Source organism: Solanum dulcamara, chromosome 6 (assembly GCF_947179165.1).
Source record: "Solanum dulcamara chromosome 6, daSolDulc1.2, whole genome shotgun sequence".
NCBI classification, from domain to species: domain Eukaryota; kingdom Viridiplantae; phylum Streptophyta; class Magnoliopsida; order Solanales; family Solanaceae; genus Solanum; species Solanum dulcamara.
This window is the reverse complement of record NC_077242.1, coordinates 833,980-854,498: the sequence shown is the minus strand read 5'-3', so window position 1 is coordinate 854,498 and position 20,519 is coordinate 833,980. Positions and strand designations below refer to the sequence as shown.

The following is a 20,519-nucleotide window of genomic DNA, read 5'->3' as shown; positions in this document are numbered from 1 at the left end:
TTTTTTTTATTTGTCTAAATCTTAATGCATAGAGTTACTCGATATATGTAATAATAAAAAATAATAAATAAATTTTAAAATTAATTGAGACACATAAAATTCATAAAATTATATATCACAATTCTAAAAAAGAATAAAATAAATTGCCTATATGCTTTTGGGAATTTAGTGTTGATGGCACGTTTTAATATTATGAATTAAAATTGATTGACTAAATTAAAGCCACTATATATAGGTTATTCTAGTTCTAGTTTCTAGCAATAAAGTTGAGGACGGCAACTACAAAGAGTTGGCTCCTCTAAAGTTGGAAAAAGTGCGGAAGAAAACATTAAAAAAAAAAAGAAAAAAGAAAAAAGAAGAGAACCATAATTATTTAATTATACAAATTATATTATAATAAATACAAAATAATAAAGAATTGAAATTGTCGTTTTCTTTGACTATTGGCCACCGACCACCGCCCTCTAGCACTTATCACCCCTTGGCGTTTTGCAATTTTTTTTTAGCGTAATTTCATGTTTGAAAATACTGACATGTATGTAATTTTATTATTATTTTTTAAAGATAAAAAGTTATTTTTGATGGACTTTTGATTTAAGCAAAATATATAAAAAATAATTTTAAAAAAAATATAGTAGTGAAGAAATCAAGTATAAATAATAGAGAAAGAAAAATTGATAACAAATAATACGATAATCGAATCAAATGTAATTAACAAGTACAATTACTGAAATCATTAATTGCGATTGAAGTACTGACACACATATTTTTTAAAATAATTTAATTTTTAAAAATAAATTTTTCACTTTAAACATTTGATAAGAAAGAAATATTTTCAACTTTTTTGTATTCAATTAGTTAAAATATTTTAAAAAGTATTTCATAAAAAAAAACAAATTCTTTAAAAAAAATCATAAAAGAAACAAACAAATTCTATAAATAACAGTTTATAATCTCCACGACTCCACCAACTCCCTGCTCCACACTCCCCGGCAGCCCGCCCACACCACACCCCACAACTCCCCTACCCCCCCCAACCCCCCACTTCCATCTCGATAATTTTTACTTAAATTATATATAAATATTTTAAAGATATATTTCTTTACTTACCAAATTAGTAACATACTCAATTAATTTTTAAGAAAATATCCTATAAATTTCATGTTTAGTTTTACTTTGTAATTTGTACATACACTTTGCAAGTTTTAGATGTTAAATTATGAAAAAATTCACTACACAACAACACATAATTAATCCAATCGATTTTTCATTAATTCTCCGCCTAATAATTTAATTGAATTTTTATTTAAGCTCATCTCGATTAAGAGTCAATTCTAGAGCTTTACATGTTTCAAATAAAGTCTATCTTTTACATTTATATCAATCATAATTTTAACGAAATAATTTATATTAAATTTTTATAATATATTGTTATACGTAATAGAGTTAATAACTCTAGAAAAATAGAATCACATTAAATACTTTGCAGCAATTTTCGTACTAAGCTTTTCTTTTTCTTTAATGGGCCAACATAAAATGGCCCAACTCTAACACACAACAAATATAGGTTATAAATCGATAGCTTGGATTTGGTCTTAAATGTATTTTGATCTTTCATATACTATGACAAAAACGATCCTTTATATTTATAGTAAATGGTTTTATTCTTTTAAACTTATCAAAAGTGATTAATTTTTTTAACTTTCGTCATATTCGATATGTATTGTCAAAAAAATAATAATGATAAATTGCTTGAAAACTCGACGATGTAATATGTATTAATGGGCATCAATGTTGTTAATTAGGGAAGATTTGGTTTTAAATTTTATGTCCTCTTTTATAAGAGATCTTAATTTTTGCATATGCAAAATCTGATAAAATTATTTTTATTCAATTTATAAGTAGTCATAAAGGATCATTTCTACGTTAAAGTTAGTGCAATGGAACTATGGTATAACGCATTGAAAGTTCGAATAAGTTGAATGGGCCATCACTAGTTATCAAACGACATATAATAAGTTAAGCCTAAACAATAAACATGTGCCCCCACTTCATTGGAATGTTTTCTCGAATTATATTAATCACAAAAAATTTAAAGACTCCAATTTGTAGTTGCATCTATTAGTTTAATTACCTATATATATGGTGTGTTCTGCAATTATACTAAAATTCATCATTACTTATTTAATTTTGTAACAGAAGTGTACATGGAGACTTGCTATTGTATTGTTATATGAGGCTAATAACATGCTTGATAGTGAATATCTGAACTAGTTATTTGTTGTTCAAGTGCATAGGTTGTGCTCAACTTTCTCCACATTATTCCTGATGAAGAACATGTTCCTTTATCTTACCTCGCATTATCTACAGTATTGAACATCAAAATCTCTATATATATTATCAATAGAAGGCAACGATCTTAACATCCCTAGAGCAATCTTTTCATGAATCAAAAATGATCACGAGTGGTAAAGTTTGGGATATTTGCCAAAGATATTAAATATATGTATATCTATTATAATATAAATATGGCAAGGTTTATATCTAAGTTAAAAGAAACATTTATCTTTTGTCTATACAGATCACAATCACATAGCCAGAAATTTCATTAAGGTTGTCCAAACTTTGGAAAATTTCATGAAGGATGTCCAAATCTAGACACCATGTACGTCTTGAGCATACCTTTGCCACTATGCTACAGGTCTACATTGGTTTTAAGGATGTTCAAAATACTATATATATCAATCTAAAGTAATATTTGATATATATATATATATATATATAATTTTCCGATGAAGGGTGTCCAATTGGACACCCTGACACCACCATAGCTCCGCCGTGATAGATCATCTCTATTTCTTTCAAAAAGATTTATATATGGATAATACTTCAAGCTGGTTCAGCTAGTTGAACTAGTTTAAGGCATTCAACTTATTAAAATCTTCCTCCTCCGCCTTTTTGGTTGTTTTTTTTGACATATCTATTTGTGTCAATTGTCGAATTTTGTGCATTATTTTGCTTGAATGTTTCACATTCAGTACCAAAGCTTATAGAATTCAAATTCTATTTTGGTTTTGGTTCAATTCTGTTTATATGCACTCTCTGTTTATAATTATATGTACACTTTTGACTTAAGCTCACTTGACTCTTGCAAGATGCAAATTGACTTAACTAACTTCAAAGTTTGTAACAATGCCCAATTTTATTTGCTTTCAAATATTGCAACTTGAGAAAAGAAAAGATAAGACATGGATCAGGGATAGGAATATTGATCAACAACATACTCCCTGCAGTTTTTTATTCATAGAAAGACCATATTCGATAGACCATAAATTATAAGAAAATAAGAGAGCAAAGAAAAGGATACAAAGCCAATGGAATGACCGATAGTAATAAAAAGACAGAAAATCCATGATTCCTAGATATGATTAGGAATAAGTAGGAGTTATTCAAATCCTCGACCTCCATAACTACTTACAGTCCGACAAGGGAGAGCCGCAAAGGCATTTGTTATGCAAATACGAGTAAATGTCGAAGCTCTGCAACGTACCACCTCGTGGAATCTGTCCACAAAGACTATTATAGCTCACATTCAAATACTGCAACTGTAAGTCTTTCAATCCTTGTGGTAAGCTACCAAAAATTCGATTATGATTCAAATCCAATGATGTTAAACTCTCAGGAAACTCCAATTTAGAAAGATCAAACTCCAATGTATTCCTCGACAAATCAATTATCTGAATCGTCTTGTTCTTTCCAAACAAAAAAGAAACATCTCCTACAAGCTTATTCCTCGAGAAATCAAGTCTGGAAAAATTCAAATCACCTAAAGATGCTGGCACTTTTCCTGTTAGGCTGTTATGTGAAAGATACAGATCTGGTATATTTGGTCCTATAAATTTCCCAAATGATTCCGGAATTTGTCCGGTGAGTTTGTTCCGATCTAAGTGAATCGCTAACAAATTCGGGAGTTGAGAAAGCGAAGGAGGGATTGTTCCAGTCAATTGATTGTAATTTAACTCGAGCAATGTCAAATTCTTCAGCTGACTAAGAAATTCAGGAATCGGACCTGTAAGATTAGTGAAGCTGAGCCTTAACATTTTGAGATTTGTGAGCTTAGCAATAGTAGGTTGAATGGTTCCAGTGAGATTAGTAATATGATGAAATTGCAATGTTTCGAGATAGGGAAGGTCTCCGACGGCTGCCGGAATTTGACCGGAGATATTGGCTTGGAAGACGGTGAGAGCATTTATCCGGTTGGTTTTCCGGTCACATTTTACGACGTACCAATAGCAACAATCTGTGTTTGGATCCCATGAGGCTAAATGGTAAGGATTGCCCAAGTCTTTCTTTATTTGTAGGAGGACATTTTTGTCTTTTGGATTGCATCTCACTGAGAGTGAAGGTGAAGCAAAGCAAAGGAAAAGAATTGCAAGAAAAGGCAAGTTCATATTCATTTTCTTGATTATGATCAATTTTATATTATCAACTCATTGGTATTTTATAAAATAAAAAAAGTCCATTTTTAGCACTATGTAACTTGGTCAAAGAAAACTGCCTCACTATATAATAATGGGTTGGCTTTCCAAATCAAGCTTTCAAAAAGAGATCTTTGAATGAAATCTCGCTTAGCTGTTAAAATGTTTCATAACTATTTAATTGATGTTTTAATTGAAACAACCTCGGACAGAAATATAAGATAAGACTATGTATAATAGATTTTTATGGTCGAATCTTTTTTCGGATCCTGTGCATAGCAGGAGCTTAGTGCATCGGGCTGCTCTGCCCTTTCGATGATATAATGAAAAATTTACATGGATTCTTTTTTAATATTTCAATAAAAATATGTTTCTGACCTCAGTGAGTTAGTTTATAAAAAATGAATGGAAAAATTATACTCTCTCCTTTCTATATTAGATGGGCACTTTGCATTTTACATGGTGTTTAAGAAATCGTTGATAAATTGATTAATTTTACTATTTCTGCCCTTTGCTCATATTAATTAGCCTTTTGGAAAAAAGAAAATTTTGAATCTTCAAAATTTGTTTAAACTTTCAAAACATATTAATTGTAGGGGTAAAATGAGAAAATTCAATTAATTCTATCTTAATTTAATATGTAATCAAGTAATATAAAACAAATAATTTTAATAAGATGTTCATTTAATATGAGACGGAGTTACGAGATAGTACAAAGTTTTTTTATTGATTTATGATGGAAAAACTTTTGTGATTGGTCGACTTAGGATGACACCTTCGCCACATGAAGCTTGTCTGGCTGCTCCTAAGCTAAACCAAGTGGATAATGCCTCAATATGGTAGGTAAATATAAAATGATCAGAATTAATTTATTGTCTATTAATCATCCATGGAAAGTTTGTGACCACAAAATAAGAATGCGCTGGCTTTTGAAATTCAAACTTGAAAAAGAAATCATCAATGAAATCGCATGTAACGGTATGTTAGGTGATTTTGAGTACTAGAATTAATTATTATTTTTTTTTAAATTTTAAATAAAAATTTTAAACAATTCGTTTAACTATGGTTATTTAATTGAAGGGTATTTTTTTAATAATTAATTTATGTGGTAATTTTTTTTATAATTAATTATTAATAGAAAACAAAATTTTATTTTTTATTTGAAGTGGGTCATATTTACTACTCCTTTAAAATCCATGTTATTAAGTTAGATAAATGAGAATAGTCATTTATAATTTGTATTTTTGAGGAGAAAATAAAAGAAATAAGAGAGTGAGGAACTACCTGGGCATCCAAGAGTGCTTCAGATAATTTTAAACGTGATGCATATTAACTATTTCTAGGAATAAAACGTTCCTGTAATGTTATCGGAAATTGTCATATTAATTTGTTAAAATAGTTAGTGGGAAGGTGATGTAATCATGATAATGTAAGGATTAATATCCATTAGGCAGGAGACAAAAGTTTTCTTTCTGCAACGATGAGGGGATAAACTTTATGCTTTTCTTTAATATTTCTTTATTAGTAGAGGTAAAACATATAAAAAAAATCACCTAATTTTTATTGTGTAGCTTTTAAAAATACTAAAAAAATATTGTGAATTATGAAAAGACTATACGTATTGCTCTCCCGGGTCATTACGATCACACACGTCTATATATGATGTTCTTCAAGACACGATTGACGGTACATATTATATGCTCCAATAAGACTACCTCCTTTAGTACGTAAGCACATTTTTTAAAACTTTGCCTTGCTATATTTGCCATTAATTTCACTTTTATACTTTTGCATTGAACTTTTAGCTAGGTTAGATAAATTTTTGTGTTGTTACGTATGTTATTGACCCCCAAATTTAGTATTATTAGGCGTGAAAAGGAAAGTCACTAAGTGAATAATGTACGTGTATAAAATGTCCATGCATAACGGATCCACGAAAACTTGGCGAACAACATTATTATTATTATTATTATTATTATTATTATTATTATTATTATTATTATTATTATTATTATCATCTTTATTTTATATATTAAAATTCAAATACTATCCTTTTATCAATAGGATAAATTTGTTTTATTTTTCATTTTGGTATATGTGTTAGTTATATTTTATTTTGAATTAATCTTTCAACTTTTTTTATATAGTTAGTCAATATTTTATAATTATGTTCTTTATCTAATAAAAATAAATAGAGAAGAGAAAAACCATCCTATATAATCTAAACAACTTCTTCATTAGTTTTCGTTCCTCTTTTTAATTCCCTCTAAATTTTCTCAACCACAAATAACCCCGTTATCCCAACAAAAACTGGTTAGATTCTTCAGCTGACGAAGGAATTCAGGAATAGGACCTGCAAGATTAGTGAAGAACATTTTGTTCCTAAGCTAAACCAAGTAGATAATGCTTCAATAAAAGAAATATAAATCGACTAGAATTAAAAAAAAAATTGTCTATTAATCATGTTTGAAAAACCTGTACGATTGTCGGGAAAATTAAGAATAAAATATTTGAACAAATTTTTAAGTTTGTAATCATAAAATAAATAATTTTCATTTTTAAGATTATAAATACAATTTTATATTTCTTTCTTTATTCTAAGGGGCTCTGTAATATATTTGATATCCAAGAACATCACAATATTTTCATATTTCAGTGTCTTAATCATTTTGACTTAGAAAAAGATAATATTTGGATGTCTTGATCTCATTGTAAGTCTCTCAGATGCATGCCTCCTCGATGAAATATGTACCTTTTTTTTTATATGCATGAATTAGATGTTAGGATGAAGCAGCCTCCAAAAAACTCTAATGGACGTAGGAATTTGATCATATCTATCAAAAAAAAATTGGCAATAATATTGTTGTAAAGGGATTTTTTGTTGAGAAACTAGGGAAAAGGCAGACATATGACCCTAAATTTCACAAAAATGACCTAAACCTATTCACACTCACAAAACTAAACAGCTTTAGTTCTTTTGTTCTCCTCTGCCTTCTTCTTGTTGTGCTGCTTTACCCGGTAGCAAACCATACCGATAGTCATCACAAATGCCAAAGCAATGGCATAATAGTATAACCTGCAATATACGAAACAATTCAATTAACATCACCAAATAACAAATTAAACTCTCAAAGTTTAGTTGGGGAAGTATTAAGTTATTACCCGATCTGGGTAGAAACAGCAAAATAAGGATGTCGAAGTGCCTCATCCACTCCGATACGCAAATCTGGATCCGCCTCCAAAAGGAGCCGAACGAGCTTGAGAAGCTCGATATCTATGAATCTAAATTTTAAAATAATAATAATAATAATAATTAATTATCTTTTAAAAATATATAGATAAATAAAGAAAATATATTTGTGAAATACTTGATCATTACCCGAGATGTAATGAATCCCGATTGCGAATGTAATCGGCATATCCATTGTCGGTGCAAGTCGGGAGCCTATACATTTTCTCTACTACCACAGCCTCAGGAAGCCCGATGCACTGCTCCGCCATGCCAGCCATACTACATATATAATAATAGTTAAAAGTAAATCATGAAAACATTTTTTCATCTTAATATACAACATATTAATTGATTAAAATTATATATTTACTTACGACATAGTAGAATAATCAAGATGATCATCTAAATGATCGTCTATAAGCAGCTCAGATAACGCAGAGACTGAGGGGCTGAAAACATCTGGACTCCCAAGTATGAACGCCAGGATAGTGTAACCAACACACCAAGAATCATACCTGTTTGAAAAGAGTATAATTAATATTGACAAGTGATTCAAAACTACTTGACAAAGAATTCAAGAGTTAGTTAGTTAGTTAGTTTCCATTATTTTAGTAAGCTTAGATATTGTGGCAGATTAATTAGTAGCTAATTAGTAATTAGTGGGTACCTAAATTATAGTATTTGTAAGCCTATTTAATAGGCAGGTTTGGTTGTTTTCATGTTTCATCCAACAAAGAAACTATATCATTATTAATAATAAAATATATAGAAGTAGATTTACTTTGTGGAGAGTGAATATCTCTGCCAACCGTGGTCAATTATGGCTTCTGGTGGCATTGAAAAGATATTCTGCTCAGCCCTGAAAAAAAGAAGTTAGTATTATATTTATAAGCAAAACAAAAACATTTGTCTTAATTTATTTCGAATTCAATACCAAGTTGGTCCATTGGGTCCATATAGATATCTTCTTGCATAGTCATCCACTGCACTTCCGAAGTCTATTAATCTCCTGTGAACGAACAAGAAGTTTCATTATTAAATAATTGGCAGACAGATAAAATAGAATTAAAGAATTGAACTTTTAAAAAAAAAAACTAATGACATACAAATGCATATTGTCGGTGTGTAATGGCTCCACTACCCCACAGCTTCCATTTGTTTTTTCAAAACAAATCACAATATTGGCTTCAAAGTATTAGAAAATAAATAAAGAAAAAATTAGCTAACACTAATATATATTAGTTCTCAATGTAAACAAGTTTAGATATTGTTATTTACATATATTGAAATAATAGTTAAACAAATAAGATTGATTTACCAGGATTGATGTCCCTATGGATGACACCATTGTCGTGGCAGAATTTAACACCTAATAACTGTAAAATACATAAACAATAAAATTAAAAGACTTCAACAAAAGAAACTCAAAAAAAATGAAGAATTCAAAGTTAAATTACCATTTGATAAAAAATATTTTTCATTACTTGGCGTCCTTCAGTGGTGTTACGCAGCCAAGTCAGCCAATCAGTTGGCTCAAAAGTCTGTTCTTTCACGTTGAGCTGGTAAAGAAGCCCCTCCAGCGGAGCACCCTCAAATATGAATATTAATTGCACTCTATTTTCAACGTCAAGATATTCAATAAACCTCCCAACATTATCTTTTCCGATGGGAGACTCCGCGATACTAAGCTTTTCACCGAAATAGATTTCACGTTGAGCACTGAGATTATCGGCTTCGGACTACAAAATAAATTAAATGAGTTGTTCTCTCAAGTGTAGTTCAAATTTAATTAAGGACAATAATTTCAACCCTAACTAGGTCAAGATCAATTCTAACTAGAATTAATTTTCTTAATTTTTGGAAGAAGTTCTGCCAGCGAAGCTTTGCAAATCGACCTCTATACAAGTTAAGTATTTCGTTGTCAGTAATTGAAGAAGTTGAGATAAAAAATATATATATAATATATAATATCCTAATAAACAACAAACAAACGCACGGAAAGGGGGAAAAAATGAGAACTTGAACAATTGTAAATACGGATTCATCATAATCAATTTCTTCTTCACTTTAATTCCATCTTCATCAATATCTCATTACCACTATATATACACACCAAATTTTAACACTAGTGTAATACTCCCTCTGTCCCATTTTAGTTGTCGTGTTGCGTTTTTCAAAAGTCAATTTGACTAATTTTTAAAGTTAAATTATATTACATTAACTCAATATTATTAAGTAAAAAATTAGATATTCAAAAAGTATACGAAAAGTACTATAAGTTGCAATTTTTTTCGTATCAATATGATAAAAAAAATATATCTTAAAATGTTAGTCAAAGTTCATATAGTTTGACTCTCTAAAAGGAAACCATGACAACTAAAATGGGACGGAAGGAGTACTACAATTAAAACACGATGAGCAAGTATTATTATTAATACCAAATATTATTTCCCTGGTGTAATACTACAATAGAGCAAATGCAAGGGGGGAGAGGGTACCTTTATTTCCTTCAAAACATATGTAGTGTTGTATGTTTCATTTTTTAGTAACCAAGTGTTACCATGAAATCCACCCCCCAGCTTTTTGACCAAACTATAATCAGACTGATCAAAAGCTGCAATCGAAAAGAAAACAATATACATAAGCAAACAAATATATATTTTTGGAAATGCAAATTAAACACCATCTGGCATCTATCATTATCGGAAAAAATTAAGAATACAATTATCTACCTAAATTGGTAAACAAATATAATATACCCCAAAAAATGAATACAATTCTTTACTAAAAATATAATATAAAACTGTATACGAACCACATGAATAGGAGGCGCAGAAAATCAACAGACAGCCGAACGCTAGCCTTAATTCTTTCCCCTTCATGTTCATGTTACACTACAATAAATTCAATTATTAGAGACAAAAAAAAGGTTAACAAATTTGTAGTTAAATCTATCATTTTATCACTAAAAAGTTGAATTCAATATTGCAAGTGCAAGCAGACATTCTTGATTGTGAAAGTGAAAGAGAGCCTGCGGCAGATAAGTATAAGGAGAGTAACTGGGAAATGACCTTCCTCCATGCCCCAAGAAGAGAATAAAAGATGGAAATTTCTATTTTAGTTTTGGTTCAATTCTGTTTATATAACAAAATTGCTAACCAACTCACCTGCACAATCAGTTACCACTTTCCTAACAAACTACATCTGTAAGTACTAACTAACTACTTGAATTAGTTACATTTACATTGCGTGCTAGCTTTAACATTTTACCCGCTTGTTCTGAAATTTTTGAGTCTAATTTTCTAAATACCCCATAATGTGCACATAAGATCTAAGAAGATGGTGCTAACTGTTTTTTTTCACATCTTTTCACTATATTTCTCTTTTATTGTCATTTAAAAATTTTGAGAGATAGAAGTAACTTAATAATAAAACATAAATAATTGGGATGATATATAATATACTATACAAAACAAAAGGCAACAGAAAAACTAAATATCTTAACAATGAAAATCTAAAATATAGCACAGACTCACAAAAACTCATCAAAATAATTCATTTGATATTCAAATTAGTAAATATCTTTTATAAGATAAAAATGTAAAATAAATGTATAATTGAGAATACTATTTATTTAAATTGAAAACTCTTAATATTCTCTTACTCCGTCCTTCTCATTTTATGTAGCACATTTTCCTTTTTAGTCCGTCTCAAAAAAATATTACCTTACTATAATTAGAAACAATTTAATTTTAAAATTTCCATTTATCCTTAATGAAATGGTTTATAACCACACAAATATTTAAGAATTGTTTGAGACAAAAGTTTCAAAAGTCTTTCTTTTTTTCTTACATACCGAGCCAAGTCAATTGGTGTCACATAACATGAGACGGAGGAAGTATTACATAAGAGGGAGTTTTGAGGCTGAAATAGGCACTGAGAAAAGTCTCCGTTGACAGCAACGCATTTTTGAAAAATTTTAAAATAAACGTTTGTTTTGTTCTATTTTAATTTAATTAATGTATAATTTTTTCAAAATTATGGATCTACTATAGCTATTTTCTTTTGTTTTAAATTTATATACTTAAGTTGTAGCTTTATTACTTTTAATGTCGCTGATTTTGTGTAAAATTTATAACTACATTGAGTAAAAAATCAACATCGATAAAGAAAAAAACGTTAATTATGGACATCCCAATGGGCCTCTTCATATTAGATTTGTGAGAAAAAATATGAGATGATTTACTACTATATAAATATAATATAATATAATATAATATATATTATTTTAGAGTAAAAATTTAAAATGATTCAATCCAATAAAATGTCATGAACACCTATCTTATGGGAAAAAGTTAGAACTTATGCATGATGGGTAATATACTTAAGTTTTAAATTTTGCCAATAAGACAGAACTTATGATCAGCTGATCCAGGTTCATTGTTTTAAAATATCCTGAACATTTTTCTTATGGGCAAAAGTTGAATTTTCAGAAGTAAAGACTATTTTTTTAAAAAAAATAATTGTTAAACGAGACCAAAAAAATCAAGATCGTCCGTCTTTTACAAAAATCATTTTAAAAGGCTTTTCTTATGGAGATAAAATATGAAGACCAACCTATCTTAGGGCCATTTTTTAAGTTGACCCCCAAAAAGGGCTAAGTTAAAATGATGATCTATAAGAGTAAAACAACCAAAATAGAATTTGCAAATTAATATAATCCTCTTTAAATCGTGGCCAAAATTATTTCAAATATAACCGACTTTCATTGCAATTGTAACCAATTGTTTATAGGTAATCAAACTGAATCATTATTTATGAAATTAAGATAATTTGTATTAATATTCAGTAGTTTCATTTAATCAATTCACTAATTAACCTTTTTGATTTCACAAGTAATTATTTATAATAATGGAGTAATGGTCATAATTAAATCGCAAGTGAATTTAATATTACAAAATGAAAATATACTCAATTGAAACACTTGTGCTTTTTAAAAACAAATAAACCAATTTTAAATTAATAAAAGATTTGATTAATACTTAAAATTATATGTAATATATATAGTAATATATTTTGGTGTTTTGCTAAATGAAATGACAAAATAGAACCAAAATAATTTTAAAAAAATACTTTTGACATTTGTAAATAATTATTTCACTCTACTTGGAATTCACGAAATTTAATCAATTAAATAAAAATGCATAGAGCCAATATTAGGCGGCAACACCCATAACCACCACCAGTTGATATAGTATTAGATTAATTTCTTATACTATTGTACAAAAGAAATTTTATAATCACTTGCTTAAGTTATTTGTATCATGTGAAAATATAAAGTCATTATTTCAAATTAATATTTGCATATGCGATTCAAAAGTTATTTGTATCATGTGAAAATATTTTGATTATTGGATTGTCTTTATAAAATTACGTATATTAAAATTTTATAATCGTAAACATTTATTTATAAAAAACATGGATACATGTGATTCTTATTAATGTGGCACTTAAAAACATTTCAATATCTTATTTATGAACTATAATTTGCTCATTTAGTAAGATTGCATAAGATTTTTTTTAATTGTTTAATTATACAACTTGTAAAATTTTCATGTTTATAAACAAAATATACAACTTAAAATGCAATTACATATAAGATCATAATGTGTTTTTAAAAGAAAAGTTTTGGCCTCAAAAATGAAATGTTAGTAGTAATTCATTTGTTCTCTAAAAAAAGGTGCCTGCAGCTTAGTAGTATAGTGCCCTGAAAAGTTTCAACTTATCAAGTTCAAGAAACAAGGGGAAGACTTGTGAGAGGTGTTAACTCTTTGTTTTAGTTTTTTTTCTTATTAGTATTAAAATATTGTGGTTTACATGAATGCATTAAATATTAAAATATTGTGGTTTAACTTTATGTCGTAGAAACCAAACTTAGCTTCTCCCTTTAATTCTAACGAAAATCAAACTTCAATGAGTGAGAGGGGTTTTATTAACCTTCGTTCGATGAATTATTTTTCTGGCTGTCCAGTATTTTTTCGTGGTACAATTTTTTTAGTCCAACTTAATAAGAAGTTATATTTTTATAATTGAAAATAAATCGATCAAAAATTTCAATGAAATGAGGTTTTAGATCGTAAAAAATCTTTAAAATTTTGCTAACTTTTTATGTCAAGTTAAATGACGTTATATAAATTACTGATGCTGGCGGAGAAATTGAAAGAACGTTCATCATTCACATGAGTTAATTATTAGAGCATAAAATGTGAGAAGCACACAGTAGACATAATAAAATGATTGTGTTTATGTGGCTAATATAAAATTTAGAGATTCAATTGGTTAAGCACCTCCACCCATGACCGGTAGGTCCTGGGTTCGAGTCACATTGAATGAGAAATATGGAAACACTATAAATCCTTCAAAATGGGGGTAAAAAAATCATTTTTTTATTAGAATTTTAATATATATATTTTTTTAAATTATTCATTATTGATTTTAAATATATAAATTTTATTTAATTAATAATTTATAAAAAAAATTGAGACACGGAGTATTAATTTATAAATTTTTAAATATATAAATTTTATTTAAAGAAAGGAAAAGGCTCATAAATACCTCTCATCTATGGAAAAAGACTCGTAAATATTCTTCTTCTATCTTTTGGTCTAAAAATACTCTCAACTTATTTTTTTGGCTCAAGAATACCATAACCTATTCAAAATGACTCAAAAATACCCTTCATCCACCTTTTGGTCTAAAAATACCCTCAACCTTTATTTTTGGTTCAAGAACACCCCTTCTTCCATCTTTTAGTCTAGAAATACCATCAACCCAAATTTAATTTAATTGAATTTTTTTACTAATTAATTAATTGTTTACTTGTTCTAAAAGATAATTTTTTATTTATTCAAATTCTTAATATTAGCTCATCTCAAAATATTTAAAATATTCAAGTCTAACTATATTTAAAATAATTTTTTTTTTATGTTATCAAACTTTTTCGTAACATAGATTAAAGGAAAAAGGATAAATTTTGGCTAGTTAATATATTTATAGACTTAACGATTTATCCTCAACACTAAAGAAAATAATTTTTTGTTGATTCAAATTATAAATAGAAGATTTTCTAATAAGATGTCTATTTACTATTTTTTTCAGTCGAGTAAAAATTATATTGGCGATTACACATTCTAATCGATATTTCATAGACTTAACGATTTATCCTCAACACTAAAACGAAATATGTAACTATTTACTGATTCAAATTTTAAGTAGAAGTTCTCTAATCGATTTTAATCTTTTAGTCGGGTAAAAATTTACTATTTAAAAAAAATTGATTTAGTTCAAATAATTAAATTACAGTTTTTTATATGGTAAAAGTTTAAACGATATTAAAATCATAAATATTAGATATACAAATATAAAGAGATAACAAAGGTTGATGGTATTTTTAGAATAAAAGGTGGAAGGAGTGGTATTCTTGAACCAATAGTAAAGGTTGGGGGTATTTTTAGACTAAAAGATGGAGGAAGGGTAGTTTTAAGTCATTTTCAATAGGTTAGGGATATTCTTGAGCCAAAAAAATAAATTAAAGATATGCGATTTATCAATGCAACGTCTTAAAATATTTTGATATTTTATTTATGAATTATGATTTATTTATTTGATAAGATTATATAAGATTTTAGAAAAATTTAATAGTATTCACAAGTGAGGTATGCTAATTAGACTTTGACAATGAGGATTAAGATAAGGTATGAGTCCCACAAGTTTATTTTAAAATAAATTATATAAAAGGCAACATTAAAAGCAAAAAGAAATCTCCATATTAGAAAAAGGAAGGCATGTCAACGTGGTGATTTACACCTTGCATAGCTGTTACTTAAACTCTAGCTTATATTGTCCTCTAATTAGGTATTCTAATTAGTAATAATATAGACTTTTAATATTGCCTATTTTAATAATGCAATTCACAAAGTAAAATTTCTCCACCACATTGACACGGATTCTTATATCTTTTATATATATTGAGAGAAATTGAATTTAATGAAATGAATCACATTTATCCACATTTCAATGGATACCATAATCATCCATGTATATTATATGACATTAAATTCGAAAAGAATTAATTTTGACAACAAACACGAGTGTGGCTGATGACTTTTTAGCTTTCTAACAGAATACAAATGGGTTGTTTTTAATTTTTCATTTAATAGATAATTTCATGATTTTATAATATGTTGAAAGCAAAGAATGATGAAAGAAAAATCAAAAAAAAAAAAGAGGAGAAAAATGACACTCCTCAGTTCATTTTAACTTGTCAAATATGTCTAATATAATTTTTAATAGCATTTGTAATAACATTTACAATCTTAATTAATCGTTGTATTTATGATAATATATTTTTCTATTAAAAATTACATTTTATAAGTACAATTTATATTTATGAATATATTATAAGTTTAATTTATTTGTCTAATTCTTATGTTTATTTATATTTTGATTTCTCTTAAAATGTTCACCCCACTACTAAATTACATATTTTTAATTAAATAATTTATTACTCACTTAAAAATTATATTTTATATATCAATTAAAATATAGATAACGTTAAAATGTAAATAATTTTAATAATAAAATTTCTTTTACTTTAATAGACTTAAAATGAAAGTTTCATTTTTAAGCTAAATAAGATAGAAATTTTATTTTTAGCTAACTAAGATGAAAGTTTTATTTTTAAGTTAAATAAGATGAAAATTTTATTTAAAGCTAAATAAAATGAAAGTTTTATTTTTAAATTAAATAAGATCAAAGTTTAATTTTAAAAACGCATGGCACAATCATGAAAATGCATACACAAAAATATTTAAGTTAAATAAGATAAAAATTTTATTTTCAAGAATGAATAACTAAAGGTTGCAAAGAAAATATAAACAAACAACTTATTCTTAGAAATTATTCAATGAATATAATTTTGAATATGACACTAATTTCAACATAATTCAAACAAGCAATAATAACTTTATCCAAACCAAACAACTCCTTTAGTTGCTAAACTGAATCTATGGACACTGTTACTTGTGCTCGATTTCCATCCAAAATGTCCAGACTCTAATGTTCCTTAATCCTTACCATCACACCCATTTGATGAGTGAGCTGAGACGTAAAGCAAAAAAAATTCCGATCAAATCACACATCGCTGTATACTAGGCCTTGTATTCCGATCCCGTCACCAAATCGCGACTATTCAACAAGATGAGAATTCTCATCTTGATCTTTCAGTAAATACCAACTTTTGATCCAAATGGAACAAAAACGACTGATAAATCATCGTTGCTGCCTTCTAAATATGCTTTCTGAATGAGTTGGTGAGCCACTGATGATGGATCTGAATAGTCCTCTACTTCATTTAGAAAATCACAGACTGCCTGGGGAGTTAAGCTTTCAAATATTCCATCAGATGCCACCACCAAAAACTCATCTTTTAAAGTTAAAGATAGCCAATCAGTCACCTCTGGATCAGCTATGATGCCATATCTGAAAAAATAGCATAACAAATCCATCACTGAGTTGTCCACAAAATTTAAAAATCAGCATCTATATCACTACTATTGCAATCAACAATCAAACTACTGATACTCTCAACTAAGAGATGAGCTTGTAACCTTATAAAAAGAAAAAAAAACTATGCAGGGGAGGGTAAAGTGTACGCAGACCTGACTCCTACCAATGTAGGACGGTTGTTTCCGAAAGACCCTCGGCTCATTAGAAGCATAAAAAAAGGTCAGACAAGAGTATTAAAAGTAGATAAATAGATAACGAAATAATCATAGCTCAAAAAGCAGTAGGTATTATTAGATAGTAACATAAATACCATAAATCAAAGTACAAGGAATCATAGTGCATTAATACGCCTACGGCTAAGGGGGGCGAAATGCCACTATGTGCTAGCCTTCTACCCCAATGTGTGTCCTCCACACCCTCCTATCTAGCAGTATATAATGCATGCCTTACATAAGAAAATTTGCACCATCCTGGTGTTTCTAATATTAGTAAAATTTACTCATAAAAAAGGCTTGCAAGTCAGCAAAAGCAAGCAGCTCACAAGCCACACCTTTCACCCCTCCCTATACACAAATATTCTTATTTTGTGTTACTAGTCAATATTAAAACAATATAACTTCAATATAGTATAGGTTGGCATATGATATTCATGTGTTATATGCATCAAATACACACACTAATGTAATCATGAAACAGGAACTGCAATACATTGAAAAGATTAACCGCCTTATAGAAGTTGTACCTTTTCAAAGGAAAATCACCAATAGCTCGTGTCATGGGAAAGTGGCCCATGAGGAGAGGAACATAATTATGGATGATTGTAAATACACCTCCAGAAGCTTCAACCCTAGCCTTCTCGTCTAACCTATATGCATTATGATCTCTAGTCAACTCCTTGGCGCGAAGACCAGCCAAAGAAGCAGCACCTACACAGTAATGTCTCAGAACACAAATCAGAACACTATATTAACATCTGCAATTTCAGCGGCAGTAGTTGTAACCCGCAATACTTAAATTATTTTAAAAACATGAACTCTTGGGAGTAGGATATTTGAGAAACTATAATGTACAGTATCATCTGATCCCCGGGGATGACAGGAGTACTACTACCGCCGGTAAAAAGCATGGAAGTACAACTAGATGTCCCTAAACTATTTTAGCATAATAAGGAATCAGAAGACCTGAAATATAGAGCTTACAAGGCGCAGCCAGAGACCACAGGGCAAAGGCAATCAACAATTAAAAAAATTCAGCCAAGTTTGCTTCAATCTTGTATTATCTCCTTGTTTTTTCCCTATTTACAGGTTATTAACATCAATCTTTCTGCTTTATTCTCTCTTTCATTTTTGGGTCCCTATTAGTCAATAAGTTACTAGTTGGAAGCATAAAACAGTGATCTAAAACTTTCGTTTTAACTGAGAAATCCTCAAAGGCCAATGATTGAAGGTTCGAAACTAGGTGAAAAATGGGTCGGCCCCTTTATCCTTCTCCACTTAACTACCAAGTTTTTCTCTGTGGCGGGATTTGAACCCATGACTTGCTTTGATGCGTTCCTTCTCCATATATTCCTAATTGGGGTGTTACTATCTTTCAAGGGAAACTTAAAGATTCTGTTCAAAAAAATTACAAACATCATTATGAAAAGGCAAACGGAGGAAGTATCAAACTCATAATAATAGAAGGGCATAACAGCAGAAGAGAAGAAACTATCACCGTCACCTTCTTCATGAGATATTATTTTCTGAGAGCAAAGAAAAGCCTTTGAATCACCAACATTTGTAACTAAAACATCACTATGAAAAGGCAAATGGAGGAAGTACCAAACTCAAAATAATAAAAGGGCATAACAGCAGAAGAGAAAAAACTATCACCCTCACCGTCTTCGTGAGATATTATTTTCTGAGAGCAAAGAAAAGCCTTTGAATCACCAACATTTGCAACTAAAACATGATTGTTATATATGAGGGCAACAACTGCAGTAGATCCCGCCTTGAGATGTCGTTTGGAAGCAAGCTAAAGAATGTGAACAATCAAGTCATTAAAAAGTAAGAAAATTGAAATTGAAAAGAAAGAAAAGTTATCACAAGTTTTGTCCTTGCCTTGGAGAATTCTGTATCAGTCTCATTAATGGTTGCTAGTAAAGAAGATTTTAGTATTTCCTTCAAGTCAGAAGATTGTTCAATACTGTTATTGAGGTGAAGCATAAACCTCTGCAACAAGAACTTTGAGGCTATCTCACTAGCAGAAATTCCATAATGACCATCAAATACTGCCACCGCCCCCATCCTCACGTCATGGCGCCCTACATAATTAAGAATATCTTAATGTGTATATATGTATGCATAATCAGAAAGAAGTGCAAACAAAAATATACTGGAGTATTAAACATTACCAAACAGAGGAACCTTAAGATTAGTTTCACATGTTACTCGATCTTCCAGGACTGACCTTCTTCCTTGCAACGTAGCCCAGTAACAGTTTCGAGGTGGATGAGAAGACGGCCATGGTAAGGGTCGTATGACGAACCTTTCTGTAGATTCAGGTTTGAATTCAAGCTTATACTTAAATTTGATAAGAATTCCAACGATGCAGGCAATAAAAAATCCAAATATCATATTATTCCCCACATTCCAAGCCCTAATTTGTTGTTTCATCATATCTTTATCCCTAGAAGAAAAAAAGAAAAAAGATGAGCAATATAGCCCTAATTTGTCGTTTCATCGTATCTTTACTCTTTGTTTCTTCTTCAAAATTTCGAAAACTATATTGCATGAAAAAAAAAGAGAGAGAGAGGGAGAAATAGTACCTATGTATGGCCATCTGGATCAGGGAAAATGGGGAGAAAACAGCAGCAGTAGCAAATAGCAATTTCCAACTGGAGTCTGGAGATGATGAACCCTAGCTATGTTGTACACAAACGAAACACTCAGTAGCTATTAGTAATAAATAAATAGAGTTACAATGGCAAAGATTAACTGTTTTGAAAATATTTCTTCCAATTTGAAATTTTAATTTTATAAAGTTACAACCAATCAATTTTATGATAAATATAAGGATGATAGCTTTAAAAAGAATTATAACTAGGTAACATTACAAATTACAATTTTGTGATCAAATTAATTAAATGTATTTATGATTGATGAAATAAATTACATTCATCTTTATTATAATTTTTAATATTAAAAAAGGCAAGATAAGTATTATATCATCATAACAACATTTTTTTCAATGTTATTACTTTT

General features: G+C 29.0%; 3 protein-coding genes across 3 annotated transcripts; all 3 read right to left on the bottom strand.

Moving 5' to 3' along the window:
- Window positions 1–3,268: 3,268 nt before the first annotated feature.
- On the bottom strand, window positions 3,269–4,523 carry LOC129893267 (polygalacturonase inhibitor-like). Its single transcript, XM_055968777.1, has one exon. It carries the CDS (start codon window positions 4,455–4,457, stop codon window positions 3,471–3,473), a length of 987 nt encoding a protein of 328 aa, XP_055824752.1. The 5' UTR covers window positions 4,458–4,523; the 3' UTR covers window positions 3,269–3,470.
- Window positions 4,524–7,214: 2,691 nt separating this feature from the next.
- On the bottom strand, window positions 7,215–10,724 carry LOC129893095 (probable inactive protein kinase At3g63330). The gene is made up of 11 exons (XM_055968589.1): window positions 10,526–10,724; window positions 10,209–10,324; window positions 9,168–9,449; window positions 9,029–9,086; window positions 8,817–8,895; window positions 8,645–8,719; window positions 8,520–8,569; window positions 8,085–8,225; window positions 7,858–7,989; window positions 7,641–7,760; window positions 7,215–7,554 (listed from the first exon to the last, which is right to left on the bottom strand). The coding sequence occupies exons 1-8, from the start codon at window positions 10,596–10,598 to the stop codon at window positions 8,125–8,127; spliced, it is 834 nt and encodes a 277-aa protein (XP_055824564.1). The 5' UTR covers window positions 10,599–10,724; the 3' UTR covers window positions 7,215–7,554; window positions 7,641–7,760; window positions 7,858–7,989; window positions 8,085–8,124.
- A 5,919-nt stretch (window positions 10,725–16,643) lies between these two features.
- Window positions 16,644–20,216, bottom strand: LOC129892459 (putative protein phosphatase 2C 76). The gene is made up of 6 exons (XM_055968031.1): window positions 20,084–20,216; window positions 19,670–19,944; window positions 19,377–19,579; window positions 19,155–19,290; window positions 18,020–18,203; window positions 16,644–17,250 (listed from the first exon to the last, which is right to left on the bottom strand). Exons 1-6 carry the CDS (start codon window positions 20,095–20,097, stop codon window positions 16,992–16,994), a joined length of 1,071 nt encoding a protein of 356 aa, XP_055824006.1. The 5' UTR covers window positions 20,098–20,216; the 3' UTR covers window positions 16,644–16,991.
- Between the last annotated feature and the right edge of the window lie 303 nt (window positions 20,217–20,519).

Coding starts and splice junctions, on each gene's coding strand:
- LOC129892459 (XM_055968031.1), bottom strand. Junction 19,291..19,376: donor CTGATACAGAATTCTCCAAG/GCAAGGACAAAA, acceptor CACATTCTTTAG/CTTGCTTCCAAACGACATCT. Junction 18,204..19,154: donor AATAATATCTCACGAAGACG/GTGAGGGTGATA, acceptor ATTACTGTGTAG/GTGCTGCTTCTTTGGCTGGT.
- LOC129893095 (XM_055968589.1), bottom strand. CDS start 10,598: ATGAACATGAAGGGGAAAGAATTAAGGCTAGCGTTCGGCTGTCTGTTG. Junction 8,570..8,644: donor GGACCCAATGGACCAACTTG/GTATTGAATTCG, acceptor TCTTTTTTTCAG/GGCTGAGCAGAATATCTTTT. Junction 8,226..8,519: donor AGAAGCCATAATTGACCACG/GTTGGCAGAGAT, acceptor CTTTTCAAACAG/GTATGATTCTTGGTGTGTTG.
- LOC129893267 (XM_055968777.1), bottom strand. CDS start 4,457: ATGAATATGAACTTGCCTTTTCTTGCAATTCTTTTCCTTTGCTTTGCT.